Raw genomic sequence first — 22,446 nt, 5'->3', positions numbered from 1 at the left:
AAAAAAAAAAAAAGAGAGGTACGTCTCCAAACTTAATTCACTCGTATTCAGGAGTTAATCTCAGACACAAAACACCTGGTTAGGTATTGTGTGTGTGTGTTATGATAGCCTCTTATGGTAAAAAAAACAAGGAAAGCAATGTTTAAGTCAGGGTTTGCCATATACTTTTAGTTGAGAAATACAAGTACTTATAATTATATTAATTTGGTACATTTTCTAATAATGAAGTAGGACAGCTGGATAACAGGAATGCATGCCTTTGGAAAACAACAACACAACATATTTTAGTGTCTCAAAACAGAGAAATCTATGGAAGAATACATCTGTCATGTTTAATTATTCTTTCCTGCAGCAATGAGAATGCCAAACAACTTTCGTGTCACTGATATGCTAACAATGGGAAAAGTCACACAGAAGAATAAACATTGATACAAGAGTGAAATACAATACAAGTCAGCCTTTCCTGACGACTTTCTGAAGCACCAAAAGTGGTTGACAAAGGAGGTATGCCTGGGTTATCTACAGCAAGCAGGCAAATTTGAATTTCATTTTCTTTTTTTCCACCTGTTCACAGATGTAGATAACTCAGTTTAAAAGAGTAACACTGTTAGAGCCAGATTTTAATCTCTGAGGGCATGCATTGTGATAGAACATTTCCCTGAGCAATGCTGCAAGTAAGTGACAAGTCTGATTTTCCATATCAAATACTCTGGAGTGTTCCTCTTTTTAGGCTGTGAACGTTTGTCCCACTAGAACCAACTTGAAAAGCTGTAACAACCTTAGTTATATTTCCATAAAGATATAACATTTCCCATCTTTAAAAAGAAAAAGGATTAAAGGAAAATGCTTCCATTCATTCATGCACCACTCATATGAGGTATTTACACGAAGTTGCTTTCAGTATGAAAATTTTAGCCTTTATATGAAACTCAAGGTCAAATTTCAGGACCTATGTTGTGAAAATGGTCTACATTTTCAACATTAAATGGGTGCCAACAAAAAAAGGTGTCCTTGAAAACTGGAAAGATTATGCCAGCCTCAAAATGACACTACTGGGGATAAAAAAAAAAAAGATAATATTTTAATTTAATATCTTCCAAATAAACAGTGGAATTTGCACTGGTCACCGGTCACAGAGGAACAGTTCTGGAGACTGAATGCCTCTATTTGCCCAGAGAAAAGGTAGGCGCACAGGCAGCAGTAGAACAAGCTTCCCAGCATTGCACTGCAATGTGCTTCAACCCCGACCTGGAGGAACAGGGTTTTAGGGATAAGCGGGTAGCTCAGTCTCCGTCATCCCATAAAATCCTGACCTTCTCTGCCAAGACTGCTGATAAGTATGACAAGTGACAGCAATTGTGGTTGTGGCTTTTGTGATGTGGACAATTGTCCACTGGGAATTGGATTGAGGTCACCAAATTCATGATGCTTACTGCTTATAATCTAACAGAGGTTGTGTCAGCAATGCAGTGGAGACATGCTGTACTGTCGTGGTGGGGAACATAGATTTGGTCTTGAGTTCAATCCAGCCTCCCAGGCTGATAGAGCTCGGCACTCTAAAGAATAACTGTGCTCCGTACCAGTGCACGAGAGAGAATATTGGGTCACGCTTGAACAACTGGTCCCTCAGTGGAGGACACCAACGTGCTCCAGAAGAAGCTGTGTCTGGAAATAGAGTGGTAACTATGACACAGGGATTTTTGAAGCTTGTTGGGAGTGTAAAGCAAGGACAACTCTGTGTGTGTGTGTGCGCGCACACACTTGCATATTCTGCAGGTTCCAAAAAAATAACCAAAATGAAAAGAAATCCAAAACCATGAACATTTTTAGCCAGTGCTTTCTTACCTTTAAAAAACACAACATGATTTGCCCTTGTACCCAAAATGAGCAAATCTAATGTAACTTAGACCAACTCAAACTTTGCAATTGCAAGCTCAGTTCATTTCCTAACGGCTGACACAGTTTGGGGCTGAGTTTCCAATAGATGATCATGTATCTGCAGACACTTCTACTAGGATTAGAGGCACCAATACAAGCTTAATCAGAGGCCCATGTAGGGTGACCAGACAGCAAGTGTGAAAAATTGGGATGGCGGTGGGGGGTATTAGGAGCCTATATAAGAAAAAGACCCAAAAATCGGGACTGTCCCTATAAAATCGGGACATCTGGTCATCCTAGGCCCATGCATTTGAAATTTTACATTTATATCGTGCTCAGATCAATACCCATGATTTGACTCTAACAAGAGCAGATACAGACAATCTTTGGAGTGGGAAGGATTAGCCAAGCACTGACTTGGTTAATCAACAACAGTTTTCAGTCTGTGTAGTGTTACCACCAAAACCCCTTCTAAAAACAGCCCAGTTAAGAGCAATTACCAATGATTAATGAAGGGCAGCACACAGCTCTCATAATAAATCACAAATCATAACCACCAGAATGCCTCATAGGACTGTTAGGTTTGCAGCTATTTGTAGGCAAAGGCAAATAAATTGCTTTACAATTGCTTTCTGTGTGTTACCATGCCAGTCTCCTTTCCACAATGCATTTTTTCATTTCCCTCACTTCTTAGTCACAATCAATATGCCCTACTCAGAAAGATTTTATTTTATTTCAAATTGTACTTGTTGAGCACTACTGCTGGCAAAATAAAATAATCAAAAAAACATAAAAAGCCCAATGACATCCTGACAAGATGTTTACAACACATTGCTTGTGCGGCAATAAAAAAACAGGAAAGTTGTCATTCTGCTTACCATAAAATGTAAGCTGCCCTCGTGCCATGTTCTTTCCTCTCACATTTTCAGCCACACACTCATACAGACCAGCATCTTCCTGCTGAAAGTTTGGGATTTCAAGAACTCCACTCGATTTTTGTCTCCTGGCTTTCCTGGGTATTTGTTTACCATCTGCTCTTCTCCAGCTAATAGTAGGAACTGGGCTGATAATAAGAATAAAGCAAAAGAGCCTCATAGTAAAAGCTACATCCTGTTATTGGGTTATTAATTCATATTTTGAAAAGTAGAACCAGTAGAAGTTCTGTTTCCCTAAAAGCAATAGTTTTGTTCATATACTAAGTATAGTGTGCTGTGACTCCAAACTGCAAGCAACGGACACAATCCCTAGATAAACCTCTCCCCACCTTCCCTTCTGACTTTGGGAATCAGGACTAGAACTTTGATCCATTAACTCCAAAAACACAGGTGTGTTTCACTTGAGATGCAGAGCATGTTCAATCGCTGGTTACAATAATAGGTCCTTTATTCTCTCTGTGGGTCAGTCACTAGAGGGTGATTACACAAACACATCCACCCATCTTGATATATTATGCATGTTGCTAAGTGAGAGCTGCTTGCCCACTAGAAAACATTTCAACAAGCACTTCACAGGCTTAATTTTAATTATTTGATTTGATCACCAAAATCTCAATTGTGTATTCCTGATACTTCTCTTGGAAAGTGAACAATGCTATTCTTTTGATTTTATGTCTTCCTGGGCTTAAGCTTAACTCCCACTGAAATTCAGAGGGAGCAGGTTTGGGCCCCATATTGGTATAGCATTGGCCTGATTAAGATAACTGTTTCTCTGATCAGTTCCCTCTGTTTCATATACGATGACCTTTCTTTCCACAAGGTGAATACTCTGCCAAAGAACTGGAGTAGTTTGGTCACTGATTCCGTAATTTATTTTTTAATGGGTTTACCAGCTAGCCCATCATTCACATTGTCTGCGCTGGCCTGGTGAGCAGGAGCCCGTGAATGAGTGCCAACAACTCCACTTTCCCATCTTCCCCATATATGTGCTGAAAATGTATGGTAATTGCAACATGTGACACTTTTCAGAGCCTCTCAGGTGCCAAAAGAACCTTAGTAACAGAATATACCTAGATGCAACTTTACAAAATAAATTGTCTCTTTTCTTCTCCTTACCAATCACATTTTTCATGGTGGGTTAAGCTAAGACAAATCTCTTCCATGTAAAGGAAATCAGCAAATATCTATACTACAAATAAAGCAAGTGATTTAAAAAAGTATACTCTAACATACACTACTATTATACCCGGGTAAGCTAAAGTAATAATAATGAACCAAAACTTACTTTCCCAAGGCAAAGCATTCCAGTTTCACAGTTGTTCCTTTTGCAGATGGAACATTTTCTGGGAACTGCACTTCTATTTTTGGCTCATATTCACCCATCACCCCTGTGAACACATCATAGATGCTAAAGTGTGGCTGAATTTTTGTGATACATTCTCAAGTGTTCCTGCATTATCACAGAGCTGTTCTATACATCATTACTTGCCCAGTTAATCTGCTCATTTAAAACAGGGCCTGTCTCTAACAGCCTAGTACTGTGGACTCTCTTCCCATTTACTGCTAGAGGAAAATCTGCATCACAGCTCCCCTCCATCTGTTTAAGATTAAATTTCTTCATGGTTCCATTACTTTTTTGCTTTTGAATATTTAGTTCTTTTTCAGGTATCTTGTAAAATACGGAAAGAGATAATAAAGTAGGATCACCATCTTTTGAATAATGTAATGTGGAACAAATAGCCACTAGAAAAAGTTTTAAAAGCATTGGGGGCTAATCAGGGCTCCTATTAACTTCAAGGATTTAGATGCTTAGAGATCGTATACTGTACTAGTAATTTCTTGATCTTTAACTGCCTTATTAAATAATGTAACATGGCAGGATTTTTATGAAATTGTGTTTAAAAATTTGTGCACATAAAAAAGCCATTAAATTTATGATAAATTGCCAGATTTCTACTGACTGCAGAGTCTTAAAACTGGTACATATAATTTCACCGATAGTGATTATAAACGAAATGATGATCGTAGTTTAAATCTTAACTGTTTCTCTCTGGGAGGCCACCGTGCAGGACTGGGGTTTAAGAATGGGGGGAGTCCTGCAGTTTTGGAGATAGGGAACAGCACAACTGATGAAGAAAAATGACTGCTACCAATACACACTGATTCAGAATTTGGGCAGCATAGGTTCCCACAGAGTTAATTCTGATGAGTAAATCAAATATATTGAAGTAGTTCTGGTGGTCTTTTTTACTTATTTGCTGTATTGTCATGTGTGTCATTGCTTTATAAAAAGTACTGCATGGTGCAAGTTTAATGACAGCAAGAAGAAGCTGGAGAGGCTATTTGCTTTGCTTTTTCACAGTGGGATTGTTTTATATCAAAAATGCCCAAGATAAGTGTGTGTGTGGGCTAAGACTTACATCAAATCCATTTTTACTTCTTGACCTATATATTATCTGTTCTGATACAACAACAGGTTACATCACCTTCCTTCAATCCATTTGCTTAAATGAGCATTGTCTCTACATTATATAAAAAGCAGCTGCCACATGAAATCAGTCATCTGAACAAAGTATGTTTGTTAACAATACAAATACACAACACTTACTACCAAAACAAGACACATAAAAGTATCAGGGAACTCACAAGTGAATGTCACTAAACTAGGCATTTCAGTTTGAATTATTAGGCTCAATAGTTTTCAGCCTTTGGAGATTATAATATGGATGGAGCTGATAGTGCTGTCCATTTTAAGGCTGCCTGACAGTTTTCAATATAAGACCCTGTTTTCAGTTGCTTAAAACTTGGCGAAACTTCAACTGTTTGGACTGAAATTTTCTATTCTGGGGGTCTGCCTCAGGATGATTTTATTGTGTTTGTTGAAAATATCTGCCAAAGGAGACTGGGCCTGGGAACTAGGGGGGAGAGGATCAGGCTGGTTGGGCAAGAAAACCGGGATTGGGAGCCGGTGATAGAAATGAGCAGAACTGGGAGCCAGTTGGCCTGAGGAAAAACACTGAGATTGGACAAGGAGCTGGAGGAAAAAAGGGAGGCTGGGAATGGCTGGACAAGGTGACTGGGACTAAGATCCAGAGTAGGGGGGAATGGGAGCCACTGCACAGAACTGGTAGCCCTGGGGCAGCAGGGGCTAAGGTATCTTTAGGCCACATTTTTGCCCCGAGATCCTGGGCTGCTCCAGGAGCTGGTGAGACCCTTGGCATAAATTAGACAGCCCCAGGGGGCTGCACTGTTGTCCCAGGATGCAGTGCTACCTGGAGTCTCTGCTGTAAAGTGTGCTGTAGCCCTGTCCCAGACACACTCTCCCAACCTCCGCTCCTGACCCACACCCTACACCAGGGTTTGCAAGGGGAGCCTCAGGAGACAATCTTACGCCTGTCTTCCACAACGCCTGTGCCGGGGGAATCCTCCCGAGGCAGAACTGGGGTTTTTAAGGCCCCCTTTATGCTGCTAAGGCCCTTCAACCCAGCGTAAAAGAGCCAAAGTGGTGGAAAGGATCTCCACCTCAGGTTTTCTACAGGTGGAGAACATTTCATCCCTAGTCTAGCCTATATTTTTTGGGGAAAAAACCCCAAACCTTCCTTTTCGGGTGTGTGTGTGGAGGGGAGGCTTCCTATTCCACCTCACCATAGACAGGAATTCTGCTACATGGTTGCATGTTTAATCATATATAATGTACAGTAAATAGATTAATAACAGTTTAGTATATTTTAAGTAAAGTGGGAGAGGTACATTGTGAAATTTTCCCATGTAATTCTAATTGAAATTAGATGTAACTGGGACATTAATTGTTGATGAATAGGCCTCTTAGCCTGCTAATTTAATGATACAGCAGTCTAATGAGAATAATATGTCCTATATTAAGATGTGCTGGACATGTCGGCATAAATCCAAAAGACAAGCAAGACATATTTGCCAGTTTAAATACAATGTGGCTATTCTGTGGTTTCCATTTCATTCATTTGTGCTCTTTATATTTCTGAAATGTGCTGTGTTCTTTCTTTTGATGCATCATAGCATGTTAAGTCCAGATTTTATTGCATCACTAACTGTTGTATTAGAAACCAAGCTGGAAATGATTTTAGATGTTGCACACAATGTTAGTGACAAGCTTAGTTTCAAAATACAAAATTTCGCGCATCTTAAAGATACTAACTTTTGCGCCTGGGGAAATCTGACCATATTTTGCTAAATGGACATTATAGCACCTTTACTGTTTAATGCAATGTTTTCCAGGGCTCCTCAGCAGTTCAATTAAAATTTCAAGTCCATAATAAACTCTAGAGTACATCTCAAAGGAGTTGGAGTATGTTTAGGAAGGCAATTGGACCCTGTAAATATGTCAGTGTGAGTGTGCAGAGGAATGATTTGCTAAGGCAAAGCCCTTGGCAATGTGCTTCATAGTGAGTACCACTAGTAAGCATCATAACATTATGCTCCATTTCAAGAACAGCAGCATATACAGGGCCCAAACTTACTTCCGCTGAAGTCAGTGGAAGCAGAGTATTGTATGATCTGTGTAAAATATTGTTACTGAAGATCTTAAATAACATACAGGCTATTTTTATTCCTCATATGGAGCAGATGCTAATGGAAGACTTGACAGCTTTAAGCTTTCATCTTTTTCTTTCCTGCACTGTGGTAACCTATATGGGAGCTAAGGGCCAAATTCTGCTATCCATTACTCCATTGACTTCCTAAGGCTAACTTGATCATTTAAACACTGCAAGCAATCATGAAAATATGATTTATGTATCTACTCAAAAACTTAATGTGATACATGTCTATTTGTGGTATAAAATTAGAAATCTTTACTTATTTTCCCCTTCTTGTAGCACTCCTCTGACTACTAAAAATAGCATTCATTCTACTGGGAACTATTGCCTAAGCTAATAGCTTCCAAAACAGCTAAGTGTTTGTGTGATCATTTTTGGCCTGTATAAAATGAGCAAAACTGCAGCATATTCACTAAAATCTGTTTTCTTCCCTGTCCTTGCTCAAGTGTCTCCAAGTTTGTATTTTATTTTACAACAATCCCCTGCTATTGTGGCATCTTCCAGTGACAAAGTATCTTTTACAACAACAGCTTTAAAAAATACTGATTTCTATGACATAGAACTGCAAACTGAGTCTGTGCATTCTTCAAATTCTCAGTGGAACTTTAGGAAGTTGAGACTAATTATTTATCTTTACTCTGAATAAAAATTCAGGCCGTTTCTTAATATTTGCAGAATGATTGCTTCAAAAAAACAAACAATAACAACAAAAAACAGATATCTTACCATCATTTCTCAGTATCAAAGGAGTTGGGGGGCCCAGCACTTTATTATTTGTTACAGTGTTTGTCACTACGCATGTGTAGTTGCCCACATCAGATGTTTCCACCTTTGCTATGTACAAATTCCCAGTCTCTTGAGAAACAAAGCGACGATTATCCTGGTGCACAAATGATGGATATTCATTGAAGATCCATGCGTAAGTCAGTTCTAGAAGTAAAAGGTATTATTAACATAATGCTTTTTTAATTTTAAAATATGGTTCCATCCCAGGGCAGAACTGAAACTCTGAAAATGAATTTCTCCCTGTCTCTTGTACTTACAGTAAGGGGACAGTAACTCATAATGAAATGAAAATGTCTTGTTTGTACAATTATGAATATAATCTTCCATACGTGTACTGGTGCAGTGCTGTCTTTCTGAGTCTTCAGCCAGACAGCTACAAGCTCCAACGCCTCTGTTGCCCCTCAACTTTTCCAAACCAGAACAAAATGAAATTAACGAGAATTTCTCTAATTCTATTCTGAAACTGTCAAGAATCATGCCAATTTCACATGGCTTAGAAAAGCGATGAGCTGTAGCAGAGCCAGGCACTGGAGCTATTTATGGCAAAGATGACTCAAGAGCAGCCTTGCATAAACTGTAAAGAAGCAGAAATGCAGATAGACAGTACCGGATAGAATACAGCTGTCTCAGTATCTCGCTTCTTTTTTCTGGACTAGTCATTAATTCGGGGAAAAAATAGTAAAAAAACCTGTTACATTTGGGTATAGATAATGTCGGTCTTGTTTAGTGGACTTTTACATCAATTGCAATGTTGATTTTTGTGAGACTTCTTTGATTTATACCCAAAGGTTCAGTTTTTAAAGAATTTAATCAAAAAATATCAGCTTTGTATGTCACAGCATCAATTAAAAGCAATCTGAACATTTTTTTTACAAATTTAAGAGCCATGATATCCTGTAGCTACAATAAAACATGTGTGTAGTCTTAAAAATTTACACATTAACACATTTAAAAAGGAACTGGTTAAAACTGAATATATTTTCCTCCTATACTGACCTACGTCCAGGCTTCTATTTTTCTCTTGCAAGTGTTGAAAACTTTAGACACAAAGCATAACAGGGAATAATACAGCTGCTACCATAGCATTTGGTCCCAATCTTGCAATGTTACCGTGCTGGCTGACTTTCATGCCCATGTAGAATTCCCAAGTCAAGGCCCCACAAATGTCTTTCTGCATTGATCACTTACCAGGATCAGGCCTTCCACCATTATGCAAATGAAATAGAGAACTATCATGAACCATTGTCTTTGGCAGGGAAACTTACTTTGTAGTTCACCTTTAAGAACTGTTGTGGACCAGCTTTCACAAGCAAATTCTACATCTTCACTTCCAAAACGGCGCATCAAAATTGTGGGTGACTATGTTTGTATGTGCACATAACTCATTGGGATCCACCTCCATTTATTTGAATTTATCATCCACCATATCGCAGAGAATTCAGACTTAACGGTTTGACAGGTCAGGACGTTTTATCACATGGAAACTAAGGGTGGAACAATTGTTATGCCTTTGTCACCAAGATCATATCTGTAACAGGGTGTGCTGACTCAGGCACTAACTCAGCACTCCATCACTCAAATCCCCATCTGTTTACGCTAGCTAACGGAGTTCTGATTGAAAGACAGGCAGTTGACAAAAGAGGATAATCAACTGAATGGGGATACAGCTGAGTGGCTAAGTGGGTAGAAGCAGGCCCAACAACTGGGCCCACATAAGCAGACAGGAAGGAAGGGTCGTGGGAAGGGTTGGTAGCCGGAAGGAAGGCAGAGGTAGGCAGGACTGACTGTTGCTGCTGCTAGTAGGGTTCCCTTTGCTAGAAGCAAGTGGGGAAGCTGGCTATGAACAGTAAATATATGTGAACAACACTATATGCTGTGGCCTGCTGGAAGAATACGATAAATAAAGGTGGTGGAGAAGGAGACCTGGAGAAGTTGTGATCTGTGATAAAGGCCTAAAAGGACTCACAAGGGACCACCCCGTGACAATCTCATTTTTCCTGAGTCATGAAGAATACTCTTAACTTTATTCATTCTTTCCCTTCAAGATAAATTATGGTGGAATCTGCCTTACTCTGTTCTTGTGAACTGTACGGTTTTATACTTTGGAATTTTTTAATACACTAAATTAAGTAGCTATAATCTTCAGTGTGACTAATTCGATAATACTTTAATTTATAACATGTCTTTGGAAGTTATTTGCAAAAGAAAAAACTGTGAGAGACATACTGCAAGTGATTGCAGAGTTTATAAGTTAGGTTAATGTAATATAACCCCATTATATTTGTCTCAGACTAATACCTAAACATTGAAAATGTTTGAGAAATTACAGTAAGGAAAGATCACTGTAGCTTTGTAAAGGGAACATTAATTATAATAAACAGCATATTCTTAGTTTAATACTCTAATGAGCCATAATTGTAATTGACCTCAAGTACTGTTATGTACTTTAGGAAATACATTCTGTCCTAACGTTCCAGTGTTTACACACATAGGAGGGGGTATGCAGTTTGTTGTGGTTTTCATTTTAGTTATTTATTTATTTAATGACAGGATTATAAAATATCTGCTTAGACCTCTTGGAAGATATAATTACGTTTATGTGGGAATATCTAATCATTGTATTTACACATGTGCATCTAATTATAAGTAACCCCATGCTGATGTCAAGAGGATACTTCGAATAAACAAGGTAGCACTTCTCAGCAGGCTTATTATTTCCTGCAAGCATTTAGATTTTTTTTTTTAATTTACTCATGGTGAACAATTAACTTGTTTCCCCCAGAAGCATCCAACAATAGACAAACATTTCTGCTCTAGAATGCAAACAGCAGCTTTTAGGTTTGAGTGAATCTCCACAGACCATGGTCCCCCCTGCAAAATAAGGAAAAGCCTAAGACAAAAATGTTATGTAGTAACTACAGCACAGTCAATGAATAAGATACTCAGCAATTTGTTTGACTCCAATTCAGTGTGAGTTTAGAAACCCTAGGCAAGCAGATACAAGAGTGAAGAAGGCTGTGTGGATGTTGTATGCAATGGGGAAGACTGATTTAAAAACCAACTAGTGATTTTGAGTACTTCAATTATTGGGAGCCCATCTTGAGGCAAAGTGGACAAATTTTCAGAGGCTGGATGCTCAGCACTTTCTGAAAATCAGGTTCCTTTAAGTTGTCTCAAGTTGGGTTTCCCTCCCCGACCCTCAAAATACAAAAAGAGGAACCCCAAATCACTAGCCACCTTTGAAAATTTCAGCCTTACTAAAGATCTAATGATTTAGTATCTCTGTCTTATGTTGATTCTAACACAGTTACACTGCACAGTACTACAGCTGTATAACTAATAACTGCTGTAGTAATAAGGCTTGAGGCAGCATTATCAAGTCAGATGTGCTGTGTAGTATTGAAAATAACTGGGTGATACTATTAAGAGTTCTAATTTTATTGTTCTAAAATAACTGGGGACTTTTTATTATTGTAGAATTACAGTGAGTTTGAATCAAGTGATATAATAAAAAGGATGGGAAATAAAGCAGACTGGAGAAGCCTTAAGTACATTTCTTTCTGTAGCAAAACATATATATTGTACATACTGTACAATACTCACTTTGATTTCCTTAGAGATCCCTGTGCAATATTTATGTCTTTTCAAACTTGACAGATTTCTTTTTATAAGGTTTCACATACTAATTGCTCTGGAAGTGACAGACAGTTCTTGTGCCATAGGCAATTTGTAACATCTGAGTAAACAGACACTTAAAATACAGTACGAGATAGCATTTGGTGATTCTGGTGGGTGATTGAAAAACTTATGTGGGTTATAACAAGGTGCCTTACAGTGTAAAGATTGTATCCAGAGTAGTTCATGGTTTCTCACAGACCATACCAGGTATCCTTTCAGGACTGAATGTGATGTGCTGTTTTCTAACTTGGGTCCCTTCTCATGTAATTTTGGGTAACAGACAATGTTTTACTACACTGCATACAATGTTTTATTTGCCTTTTTAAAATACATTAAGCTAGATCTCTTAAATGTGGTGCACTCTTTTATACATTTTGACCCAGATTTGCAACTGGTGAAAATCTATGAAGCTTGATTGGTTTTTAGTCAATTGATACCAGCCGAGAAGCTGACCCTTTATACATTATATATCTTTCTTTTCCTAGGGAGATGCACTTTCCATGCGGGGAGTGCTTTGACTGCACGCATTTCCAAAAGAGAAAAAGGTGTGTCAAAAAAATTTAAGACTGCTGGCAAATTCACACTTTGGCAAGGATTTCAAGACTGGACAGAGGAAAACTGCTATTTTTGAACTTTTAAGGCATGATCATAGGCTTCCACAACTTTTTAAAATTCACTGGATTCAGGACATTAAATAAGAAACTTTTTTCACTATATTGTTCATGTTAAGAACTTTTCCTTATATATACACATGTATGCTGCTGATTTAGGAAAACTGGTGACTTCAGCTTACTCTGCTGTTCGTGCTTCTGTACATACTTGGGATGCTCAGTGCAATAGCAGTAAGCTTATCACATTCCAGGAGAAGGAAAGCAGATTTCCTTTTGTCAAAGAATTAACTTCTTTGTGCACAAGGTCACAAGATACTAGGATCTGCTCTAAGGCTCTGGAACAATGAAGCAAAGATAATACAGATATGGAACAGCATGTTAAAACTCTATAATATCCCTCAGAATTCAAGGGAGCCCTTGGTAAATTCAAGCACAAGTAAAGACTGGTGAAGTAAAAGGTGTGGAATACATTAGGTTGTTGAGAGAAGATTGGTCTCACTCTGGCTAAAATAAATGGTGGAAGAGAAGTGCAGAGACATATAGTCACAGAAATGGAAGTCACATAAACATATCACAGAGAAATGTACCACACAGTAGTACCTAAGAATCTACTTCATTTAGTTAGCCATCAAAATTCACCGACAACCGGAAATACCATAAGCTTTTAGGGAAAGCTTGGGCACACAGCAATAACAGAGAACATATTAACATTATTAGTATTAACATATTTAATTTTATGTTATGGATTAGTGATCGGCACTGGAATGTGATAGACTGCATGCTACAGGTGGAATATACATTTTAAACACATCCATCTAAGGCAGTGGCTCTCAAACTTTTGAACTGGTGACCCTTTTCACATAGCTAGCCTCTGAGTGTGACCCCCCTCTTACAAATTAAAAACACTTTTTTATATATTTAACACCATTATAAATGCTGGAGGCAAATCGGGGTTTGGCGTGGAGGTTGACAGCTCGCAGCTCCCTATGTAATAACCTTGTGAACCCCTGAGGGGTCCCGATCCCCAGTTTGACAACCCCTGATCTAAGGGACATTAACCTTTATCCCAGTTCAAAGCCCTGTGAATGTTCTTGACTTCTACTCAGGCGCAATATCAAAAGATAGGAACCCTTTACTTCAATTCTTTCATCACCTTCATAGATTCTCCCTCACTACCTGCCTGAGCGTGACAATTTCGCTCCACATCAGCTTGGACTATGTCTGCATTTCAGAATCGAGTATATTGATCACAAATCCATATTATACACTATAAGAAACAAACAAAAATAACCCATTAACAAATCTCAGCCAGGATTTAAAAACAAGACGTTTTAGGCTCTTGCATTCATTCCTAGATGGCTAAATAAATGGCCTGATTTTCCAAAGTTTGGAACATCCAATAACTCCCATTTACTTCACTTAACACTTTTGTAAACTGACCACTTATTTAAGCTACTTAAATAAAGATTTTGGAACCCAATGTAAGACACTCATTTTTGAAAATCTTGTCCCAGATACTGTCTCTTCTGGCCTGTGATATACCTGTAGTTTTGCTGAAGAACTCTCTCACACAAGTTGCCACTAGAGAATCTGCAGAAACAAGCAGACAAAGGCAATCACTCTGCACCAGAAACAAAAGGAGGACTTGTGGCACCTTAGAGACTAACAAATTTATCTGAGCATGAGCTTTTGTGAGCTACAGCTCACTTCATCGGATGCATTCAGTGGAAAATACAGTGGGGAGATTTATATACAGAGAGAACATGAAACAATGGGTGTTACCATACACACTGTAATCTGAGTGATCACTTAAGGTGAGCTTTCAGAGTAACAGCCGTGTTAGTCTGTATTCGCAAAAAGAAAAGGAGTACTTGTGGCACCTTAGAGACTAACCAATTTATTTGAGCATGAGCTTTCGTGAGCTACAGCTCACTTCATCGGATGCATACCGTGGAAACTGCAGCAGACTTTATATATACACAGAGAATATGAACCAATACCTCCTCCCACCCCACTGTCCTGCTGGTAATAGCTTATCTAAAGTGATCATCAGGTGGGCCATTTCCAGCACAAATCCAGGTTTTCTCACCCTCCACCCCCCCACACAAATTCACTCTCCTGCTGGTGATAGCCCATCCAAAGTGACAACTCTTTACACAATGTGCATGACAATCAAGTTGGGCTATTTCCTGCACAAATCCAGGTTTTCTCACATCCCCCCCACCCCCATACACACACAAACTCACTCTCCTGCTGGTAATAGCTCATCCAAACTGACCACTCTCCAAGTTTAAATCCAAGTTAAACCAGAACATCTGGGGGGGGGGGGGGGTTAGGAAAAAACAAGAGGACACAGGCTACCTTGCATAATGACTTAGCCACTCCCAGTCTCTATTTAAGCCTAAATTAATAGTATCCAATTTGCAAATGAATTCCAATTCAGCAGTTTCTCGCTGGAGTCTGGATTTGAAGTTTTTTTGTTTTAAGATAGCGACCTTCATGTCTGTGATTGCGTGACCAGAGAGATTGAAGTGTTCTCCGACTGGTTTATGAATGTTATAATTCTTGACATCTGATTTGTGTCCATTTATTCTTTTACGTAGAGACTGTCCAGTTTGACCAATGTACATGGCAGAGGGGCATTGCTGGCACATGATGGCATATATCACATTGGTGGATGTGCAGGTGAACGAGCCTCTGATAGTGTGGCTGATGTTATTAGGCCCTGTGATGGTGTCCCCTGAATAGATATGTGGACACAGTTGGCAACGGGCTTTGTTGCGAGGATAAGTTCCTGGGTTAGTGGTTCTGTTGTGTGGTATGTGGTTGTTGGTGAGTATTTGCTTCAGGTTGCGGGGCTGTCTGTAGGCAAGGACTGGCCTGTCTCCCAAGATTTGTGAGACTGCTGGGTCATCCTTTAGGATAGGTTGTAGATCCTTAATAATGCGTTGGAGGGGTTTTAGTTGGGGGCTGAAGGTGATGGCTAGTGGCGTTCTGTTATTTTCTTTGTTAGGCCTGTCCTGTAGTAGGTAACTTCTGGGAACTCTTCTGGCTCTATCAATCTGTTTCTTTACTTCTGCAGGTGGGTATTGTAGTTGTAAGAAAGCTTGACAGAGATCTTGTAGGTGTTTGTCTCTGTGAGCTATTACCAGCAGGAGAGTGGGGAGTAATAGCTCACCTTAAGTGATCACTCTGGTTACCGTGTGTATGGTAACACCCATTGTTTCATGTTCTCTCTGTATATAAATCTCCCCACTGTATTTTCCACTGAATGCATCCGATGAAGTGAGCTGTAGTTCACGAAAGCTTATGCTCAAATAAATTTGTTAGTCTCTAAGGTGCCACAAGTACTCCTTTTCTTTTTGCCAATACAGACTAACACGGCTGCTACTCTGAAACCTGTCACCAGAAACAGTATCACTAGACATGGCCTGAGTGTGATCTCCATGGAATGACGGGAGATGGAGGTGTAGAGATGCAGAATTACAGAAAGATGTGTAAAGCATGATACAGACACAGCGCAAAATGGCATCTTTTAGCACTGCAATGGGAAATGGTGGAGGACAGAAGAAATCAGCAGCCTCATCAATCTGTCTGCCAGTGTATTCTTTCTGCTAGCAGCATCCACTTGCTCTCTCATACTGGGATGTCTGTGCCTTTTATTCAATTTATCATCTGTGTCATTACTTCCTGTCTGGCTACTCTAGAGTACCTTACATTCAGATGCATGCTTAGTTTGCTACTAGCATCATCTCGTTCAACTCACAGAGGTTTTATAATATAAGTAGAAAGTGCAGTTTCTTTAGGAACATTTGTATATGTGAGAGAACAGTTTTGCTGCTGGTGTGCTCGGTCTTCATTCTCTGACAGAGCTAAATCTGATGAAAAATGGATTACCCCATTCTTGCTCTTTTATACAGTTTGGATGTTACTGTGAACACCTGATGCTCTTTCCATGGTGCAAGCTGAAGCACTGTAGTGCTCTTCAGGCTGGCAAAGGTTTTCTTGGTCACTAGCCTGGTTCTCTGTGACTCTTGTTATATCTGTCTGAGAACTGAGACTGGCCAATTTCCTCTTTAAATGTAATCCTTGAATTATAACTATATGACTTGTGAATACGTAATTTAACATTCCTCATACTCTCTTAAATGTCTTGCATCTTGTTGCATGCTAGAGTGACTTAAATAACCATCTTAAGTCCATGGCTCTGGATTTCAAAAGCCAGCTGAGCCAGGATGACCTGAAAATATACGCATTGTAGCCAAGACTAGTTACTTTGCTAGGACACTCATAATACCCTGGACAACAAAAACCTTCTGTACATGCAAATAATAAATAAATAATGATGGCTCACTCTTATAGAGCACTCTTCATCAGTAGATCTCAAGGTGCTTTACAAAGGTGGTCATTATTATTTATCCTGTTTTACAGATGGGGAAACTGAGGCACAATGACTTGACTTGCCCAAGGTCACCCAGCAAAGCAATGGCAGAGCCAGGAACTGAACCAAGGTCTTCTGAGTCCCAGTCCAGTGCCTCTATGTGTATATATGTCTTCTATTAGATATTCTTGTTATCTATAGGTGCAACAAGGTGCCTGGGATGCCAGTGAACAAATGGTCCTGTCATTAAAACAATGAGGAGTCCGGTGGCACCTTAAATAAATCTGTTAGTCTTTAAGGTGCCACTGGACTACTCATTGTTTTTGTGGATACAAATTAACATGGCTACCCCTCTGATACTTGGGTCCTGTCATTGTGCATGAGAACTTAGGGATGGAGTCACCCAATTATTTTCTCAATTTGGTTCAGGGGTGTGCTACTAGGTAAACAACCATGGATTCTCTTTACTCTGTGACAAGTACTGTTCCCATGAGTATCATCATGCACTTCTCCATAGTATTCAGTTCTCCTGAAAGGCAGGCAGATAATCAAGCATATCTACCTGAGGAATACCTCAGGCTCCACATTGCTCTCCAGAAACTCAAATCTCTGCCCAAACTGAAAATTACTTTCAGTCATACTAGAAATATAGCAAATCCCTACTTACACCATTAAATATGGATTATCGCTATGGTTTTCAGTGTCTATTCTGCATTTACTTTGGTGCAAATGAGAGCAGAATTTGGCCCACAATATTTCCAAAGAGCATTATTTGCATTGAACTTTCCCATCGTGTAGTGCTTGGCAATTTTTGGCTTAGAGCACATCACTGAATATATAAACCTTGAACAGTTAAAAAGGTGTCTCCCCATTTTTGTATATATTCTTCCCCTTTCACATTTCCATTACTCCCTGTTTATGTGGCATGGCCCAAAGCCCTGGCAGATTGCATTTCTAATTAATTGATGAGAATCTATATGAAACAGAGCGTAATCCCCAGTACATCCCCAGGACAACACGGCAGCATACATTCTACTTTAGGAAAAGATACACACTTAAAGGAAGTTAATGTTAATTGCAAAATATTCTCAAATAATAACTTTTACAAAGTTGTCAAAAATGTTACTGAAAGCTGAATAGGAACTTATGCTTTGAATTACAATTTTAATTAGACTGATGATTTGCCAGAATAATGTTCTCTCAAGCTCCCATGTAATTTAAACCTTTTTTTTTTCTCTTAGTGAACACAAAATGCACATTTCATGTCTCATACAAAAACAGCTTTCTTTCTGGTATTGCTTTTAGACAAAATATACATTTTCCATAAAGAGAGGTCTGCCACTGAGCAAATTTAAAGTCTATATAGTGATTATGAAAAAAGCTATTAAAACATCAAGATTTCATTTACCATAAAGCTAAATGGAAGAGTAAAAAATGTAAATGAATATTAACAACAAAATGGGGAATGTTTATCATTTTTAATACGAACAGTGTGCTATATATAATATGCAATGTTAGATTTTACAGGCTTTACTGAAAGTTACAAAGATAGATCATTAATAATTCCCCTAATTTATATAGTATCACCCAATATTTCATCCTCAACAAGTGGGTAAAAATTGGGATTCCCTTTTAATCACAGAGCTTGCAACATTTGCTGTAAAATCTAATATAGACGAAGAATGTATACAGATCTTAAAAGATATATATGCTACAAATTCACTGTATGATCTTGGGGAAATCATTTAGGCTGTTTGTGATTAGTTCATCATTGGTAGAATGGGGATATTTATACCTTAACCACCTTTTAAAAACTATCTTTAACCCTGGGATGAGAATGGTATGGGAAGGCTTATCCAGCTACCAGTGGAGTCAATGAAAGACTCCCATTAATTTCAACAGGGGTCAGGCCTCAGTATGAAGTATCTTTATTTATTTTTATCTTCAGATAGTATATGGCTCGAGCTATGAACTTTAAATGGAAAATATCTACCTTATTATTATTGCTAGTATAGCAAACAAACAAGCAAAAACTCCTGAAATAAATCAAACTTAAAATTAATATAATTAAAAACATAAAACAAAACAAAAAAGCCCACCCTAAGAAGACTTTTTACCCCACTAGGGACTTCACTTAAGCTTAGAGATTGTTATGAAATATTCATACTATGGCAGTACCCAAAAGCTCTATCTCCATGTATCTTATCTGTGCATTTCTAACGCTCCCATCCACACAGTGTCTGGACACTGATCGCACTGTAGGGCACACCATTGTAACAGAGTTCACTACATTAGTCTGCAAAATACGTAATCTCTCCCTGCTGAATTCTGCAGAAAGAGACAATTCTTTTGGCTGTCTTCATTGTACACAAAAATATCTTTACTCTTTGGAAAGTAGGCTAAGTCTCCAAGCTGCTGCAATAGTGAGCATGTGATCAAATTGAGGGGAAAAAATGTCAAATAATGTATTTCTCTCTCCTTAAAGTGTCTTAGATTAAAGCTGTTGTATGACAGACAGAAAAAGGCCTGAATAATTGTCTCCGGCACCTATCACAACCGCACAGCCTCTTCACCAGTCAGATTAGCAAACCACTCCACCCACCCTTCAGTTAGAGATGGCGCATCATATAAGTAATACAAATTATTTTACAATGCTGAAAACAAATTAACAATTATTGGCTTTGAAGCCTCCCCCTGAAGAGGGATGCAGATACATACTCCCCTCTACCCTTGCAACAGGCACTCAGACTTCTTCCCACTGTAGCTTCCCACTTGTTGAAGCTTCCTTTCCCACAACACAGTCAAGTTTTGTTAGGCTATGGCTGCCCTACAGAGCTTACAGCGGTGTCACTATAACACTGCTAATGCAGTTACTCTAAGCCAATGGGAGAGAGCTCTCCTGCCAACTTAATTACTTCAGCCCCCGTGAGCGCTGGTAGCTATGTGGGTGAGAGAAGCTCTCCCGCCAACATGGCGCTGTCCGCATCAGTGCTTCGGTCAGTGTAACTTGCATTCCTCAGGGGGGTGGCTCATTCACACCCTGAGCGATGTAACTTATGCCAACCTAAGCTGTAGTGTGCACTTAGCCTTACACTCTCTGCAACCTTCCTGAAAGTGCCCTAATTGGGGCCTCCCACTTGTGTCTGTGTTCCCTTTCTCCCTCATCTGCCTGCTTCCGTTCTGGGTCTCTGCCTGTACAGGAACACATGGCCGGGGGAAGGGGGATCTCACTCTCACTCCCCATTGCCAGTTCAAACCTAACGGCAGGTTCAGGAACTGGAAGAGGAGAAGCAGATTAGCTGGAAAAAAGGGGCATGAGTGGAACTCTCCTGCAGAAAACCCTCCTCCAACCCAAACATGTTCACATTACATGAATACTCAAACCCCTTAAATGCAGTCATTCCCTGTGGATAAGAAGTTCCAGCCCCAGTCGGCAGGGACTTCATTAGCAGAACTCCAAGCATGAAGATGCTGCAAAACTGGGCTCTTAAACAGAGTGTGGGCTGGGAGGAGGAGGAAGTGAAGGCTTTTTTAATGTCTTCATTGAATATGAAGGGAGTCATCTCTTCTGTCCCCCTCCACTGTAAATTGTAGGCCTGCTCCTGAAGCTCGATGCTGTGCAAGGTTCTCAGTTCCCTTCATTCCCACTGGCTTCCTAAGACCAGCAGCACACCTGCTGCTTTAGTACTGCACTCCTGATCTTCCAGGAGAGAGAACAGCTCATGTTGCGCTGAGACTAGTGATCCTAAGAACAACTCCCTTTGCTCCTGTGAAGTACTGAACTCTATATCACAGATCACATTTGTTTTTCACACACACACACACAAGTGATCTATCAAGCATGTGTATGTAACCATATACATAGGAATTATATTTGATATTAGGTCGGTGGTATTGGGGCTAGAGAACAGATTTGCATTTGCCTTCATAAATTATGATTATTGCTAAGCTATAGGTAATGGATAAAAATATGTTATTGCCATTCATATAATACAGCAGCTTGTGACAGAAGACCATATATTGTGCTGTAAGCTATCATGGCAAAGCCTCAAGGATACAAAGCAAAAGGGCCCATTGCAGATTTATCTGAAAATTTCTTGGCTATGGAGGGTTGAAAGCAGACTCTTAACATTATATTTAATATGCTTGCTTGAATTTCCATAGTAATTTCCATGGAGACTTACCTAACAAAGTAACAGGAGCCGGTATTTTGCTGCATTTCCCCTAGCAGCAACAAACAGAGGTAACAAGAATACAGAACTGACACATCACATACATCCCAGCTGTCTCTGGTATCTACCATTCCATTCCCTCTCCCAAATGTTGCTATTCTTCACTTTTATTTCTTTACACTATCATCTATTTTGTAACATAAAAAGTCCAGAGGCTCTGGGAGGGAGGGGACCTGAAGAGGATTGGAATATAGCTGTTTACTGCCAGATATTACCCTGAACAAACACTGCATACCAAGTCACGCAACACAGTCTCACAAAGCTCATACCCAAAGTTACAAATATGGCAGCTGTCAATATTCACTTGTTATTACAACCAGACAAACTCCAAAGCATATGGTGTGGGGACGAATGTGACCTATTCTTAGATTGTTTCAATCCACACTTTAAAGCACTAACACTTTCTCTCTCTCTCTCTCTTAACTGGCCTTCACTGTCGATGTTCATTCAATTTTAAAATAAAAGAGGAGATCCTATAAAAAGCTGGGCTTCCATTAACTTCAGCACAAATTGAGGAGGCTTAGCATCTCATAGGATCAGACCCTTAATAAAAGGACAATCTCTTACTTTATTATCACTGAATTTTCAAAGAATCTGCTACAACTTGCATTCACAGGTTAAAAAAAAAAGATTCACTGCTGATCTAGTACCAGTATACACCTCAGAGAAGAGAGACATGAGTAGTGAAGCTGTCAGAGAAACCACAAAAGGAGCAGGAGAGGAAAGCAGTGATGTTTCCCTTCATTTGGTCCTACTCAGGGAGCCTGCAGAAATCCTTCTGTTTTCCACTGTACAGATGGGGCTCTGCAGTTCGAGGGCAGAAGGAGGGGGAGCGAAGTCTGGGAGCACTGTCCAGGGAATACTCTCTTCTCAGCCAGGCAGATGGATTAGTACTTCTCTAGATAAAGACAGGGTTGACCCAAGGGCAGCATGGCAACTGCTGGCACAATGTAACTAAAGGAGAAGAGAAGACAAGGCTTCATCGTGGGGTTAGAGCTACCAATCTGTGAGGTTTGGAGAACACACTTCTGCCTGTCTCCAGCCTCCCAAGCTCCTTCTCACTTGAGTGGAGTGTTTGTCTGGAATTCTGCAAGGGTTGTTGGAGGGCAGTGGTTCTCAACCCTTTGTACTGGTGACCCCTTTCACATAGCAAGCCTCTGTGTGATCCCCCCCACTTATTAATTAAAAATACTTTAAAATATATTTAATACCATTATACATGCTGGATGCAAAGCAGCATTTGGGGTGGAGGCTGACAACTCATGATCCCCTCATGTAATAACCTCGTGTCCCCCTGAGGGGTCCCGACCCCCAGTTTGAGAACTGCTGTTGTAGAGTGTTCTGGCTTCTCTGCCTCTCTCTGGTGAACCG

General features: G+C 39.6%; 1 protein-coding gene across 7 annotated transcripts in view; it reads right to left on the bottom strand.

The window, feature by feature from the left end:
- LOC311523328 (contactin-4) overlaps positions 1-22,446 on the bottom strand; it is a 648,631-nt gene that overhangs the window by 125,743 nt on the left and 500,442 nt on the right. For all 7 annotated transcript variants that reach the window (XM_084633191.1, XM_084633189.1, XM_084633193.1 and 4 more), the window contains 3 exons: positions 8,114-8,317; positions 4,099-4,201; positions 2,757-2,941 (listed from right to left, as the gene is read on the bottom strand). In XM_084633191.1, the coding sequence (XP_084489317.1) occupies positions 2,757-2,941; positions 4,099-4,201; positions 8,114-8,317 (492 nt within the window). The remainder of the gene's footprint in view (positions 1-2,756; positions 2,942-4,098; positions 4,202-8,113; positions 8,318-22,446) is intronic.

This window comes from Lepidochelys olivacea, assembly GCF_965140295.1.
Source record: "Lepidochelys olivacea isolate rLepOli2 genome assembly, chromosome: 7".
In the NCBI taxonomy this organism is placed as follows: domain Eukaryota; kingdom Metazoa; phylum Chordata; order Testudines; family Cheloniidae; genus Lepidochelys; species Lepidochelys olivacea.
This window is presented reverse-complemented; position numbering and strand designations above follow the sequence as displayed.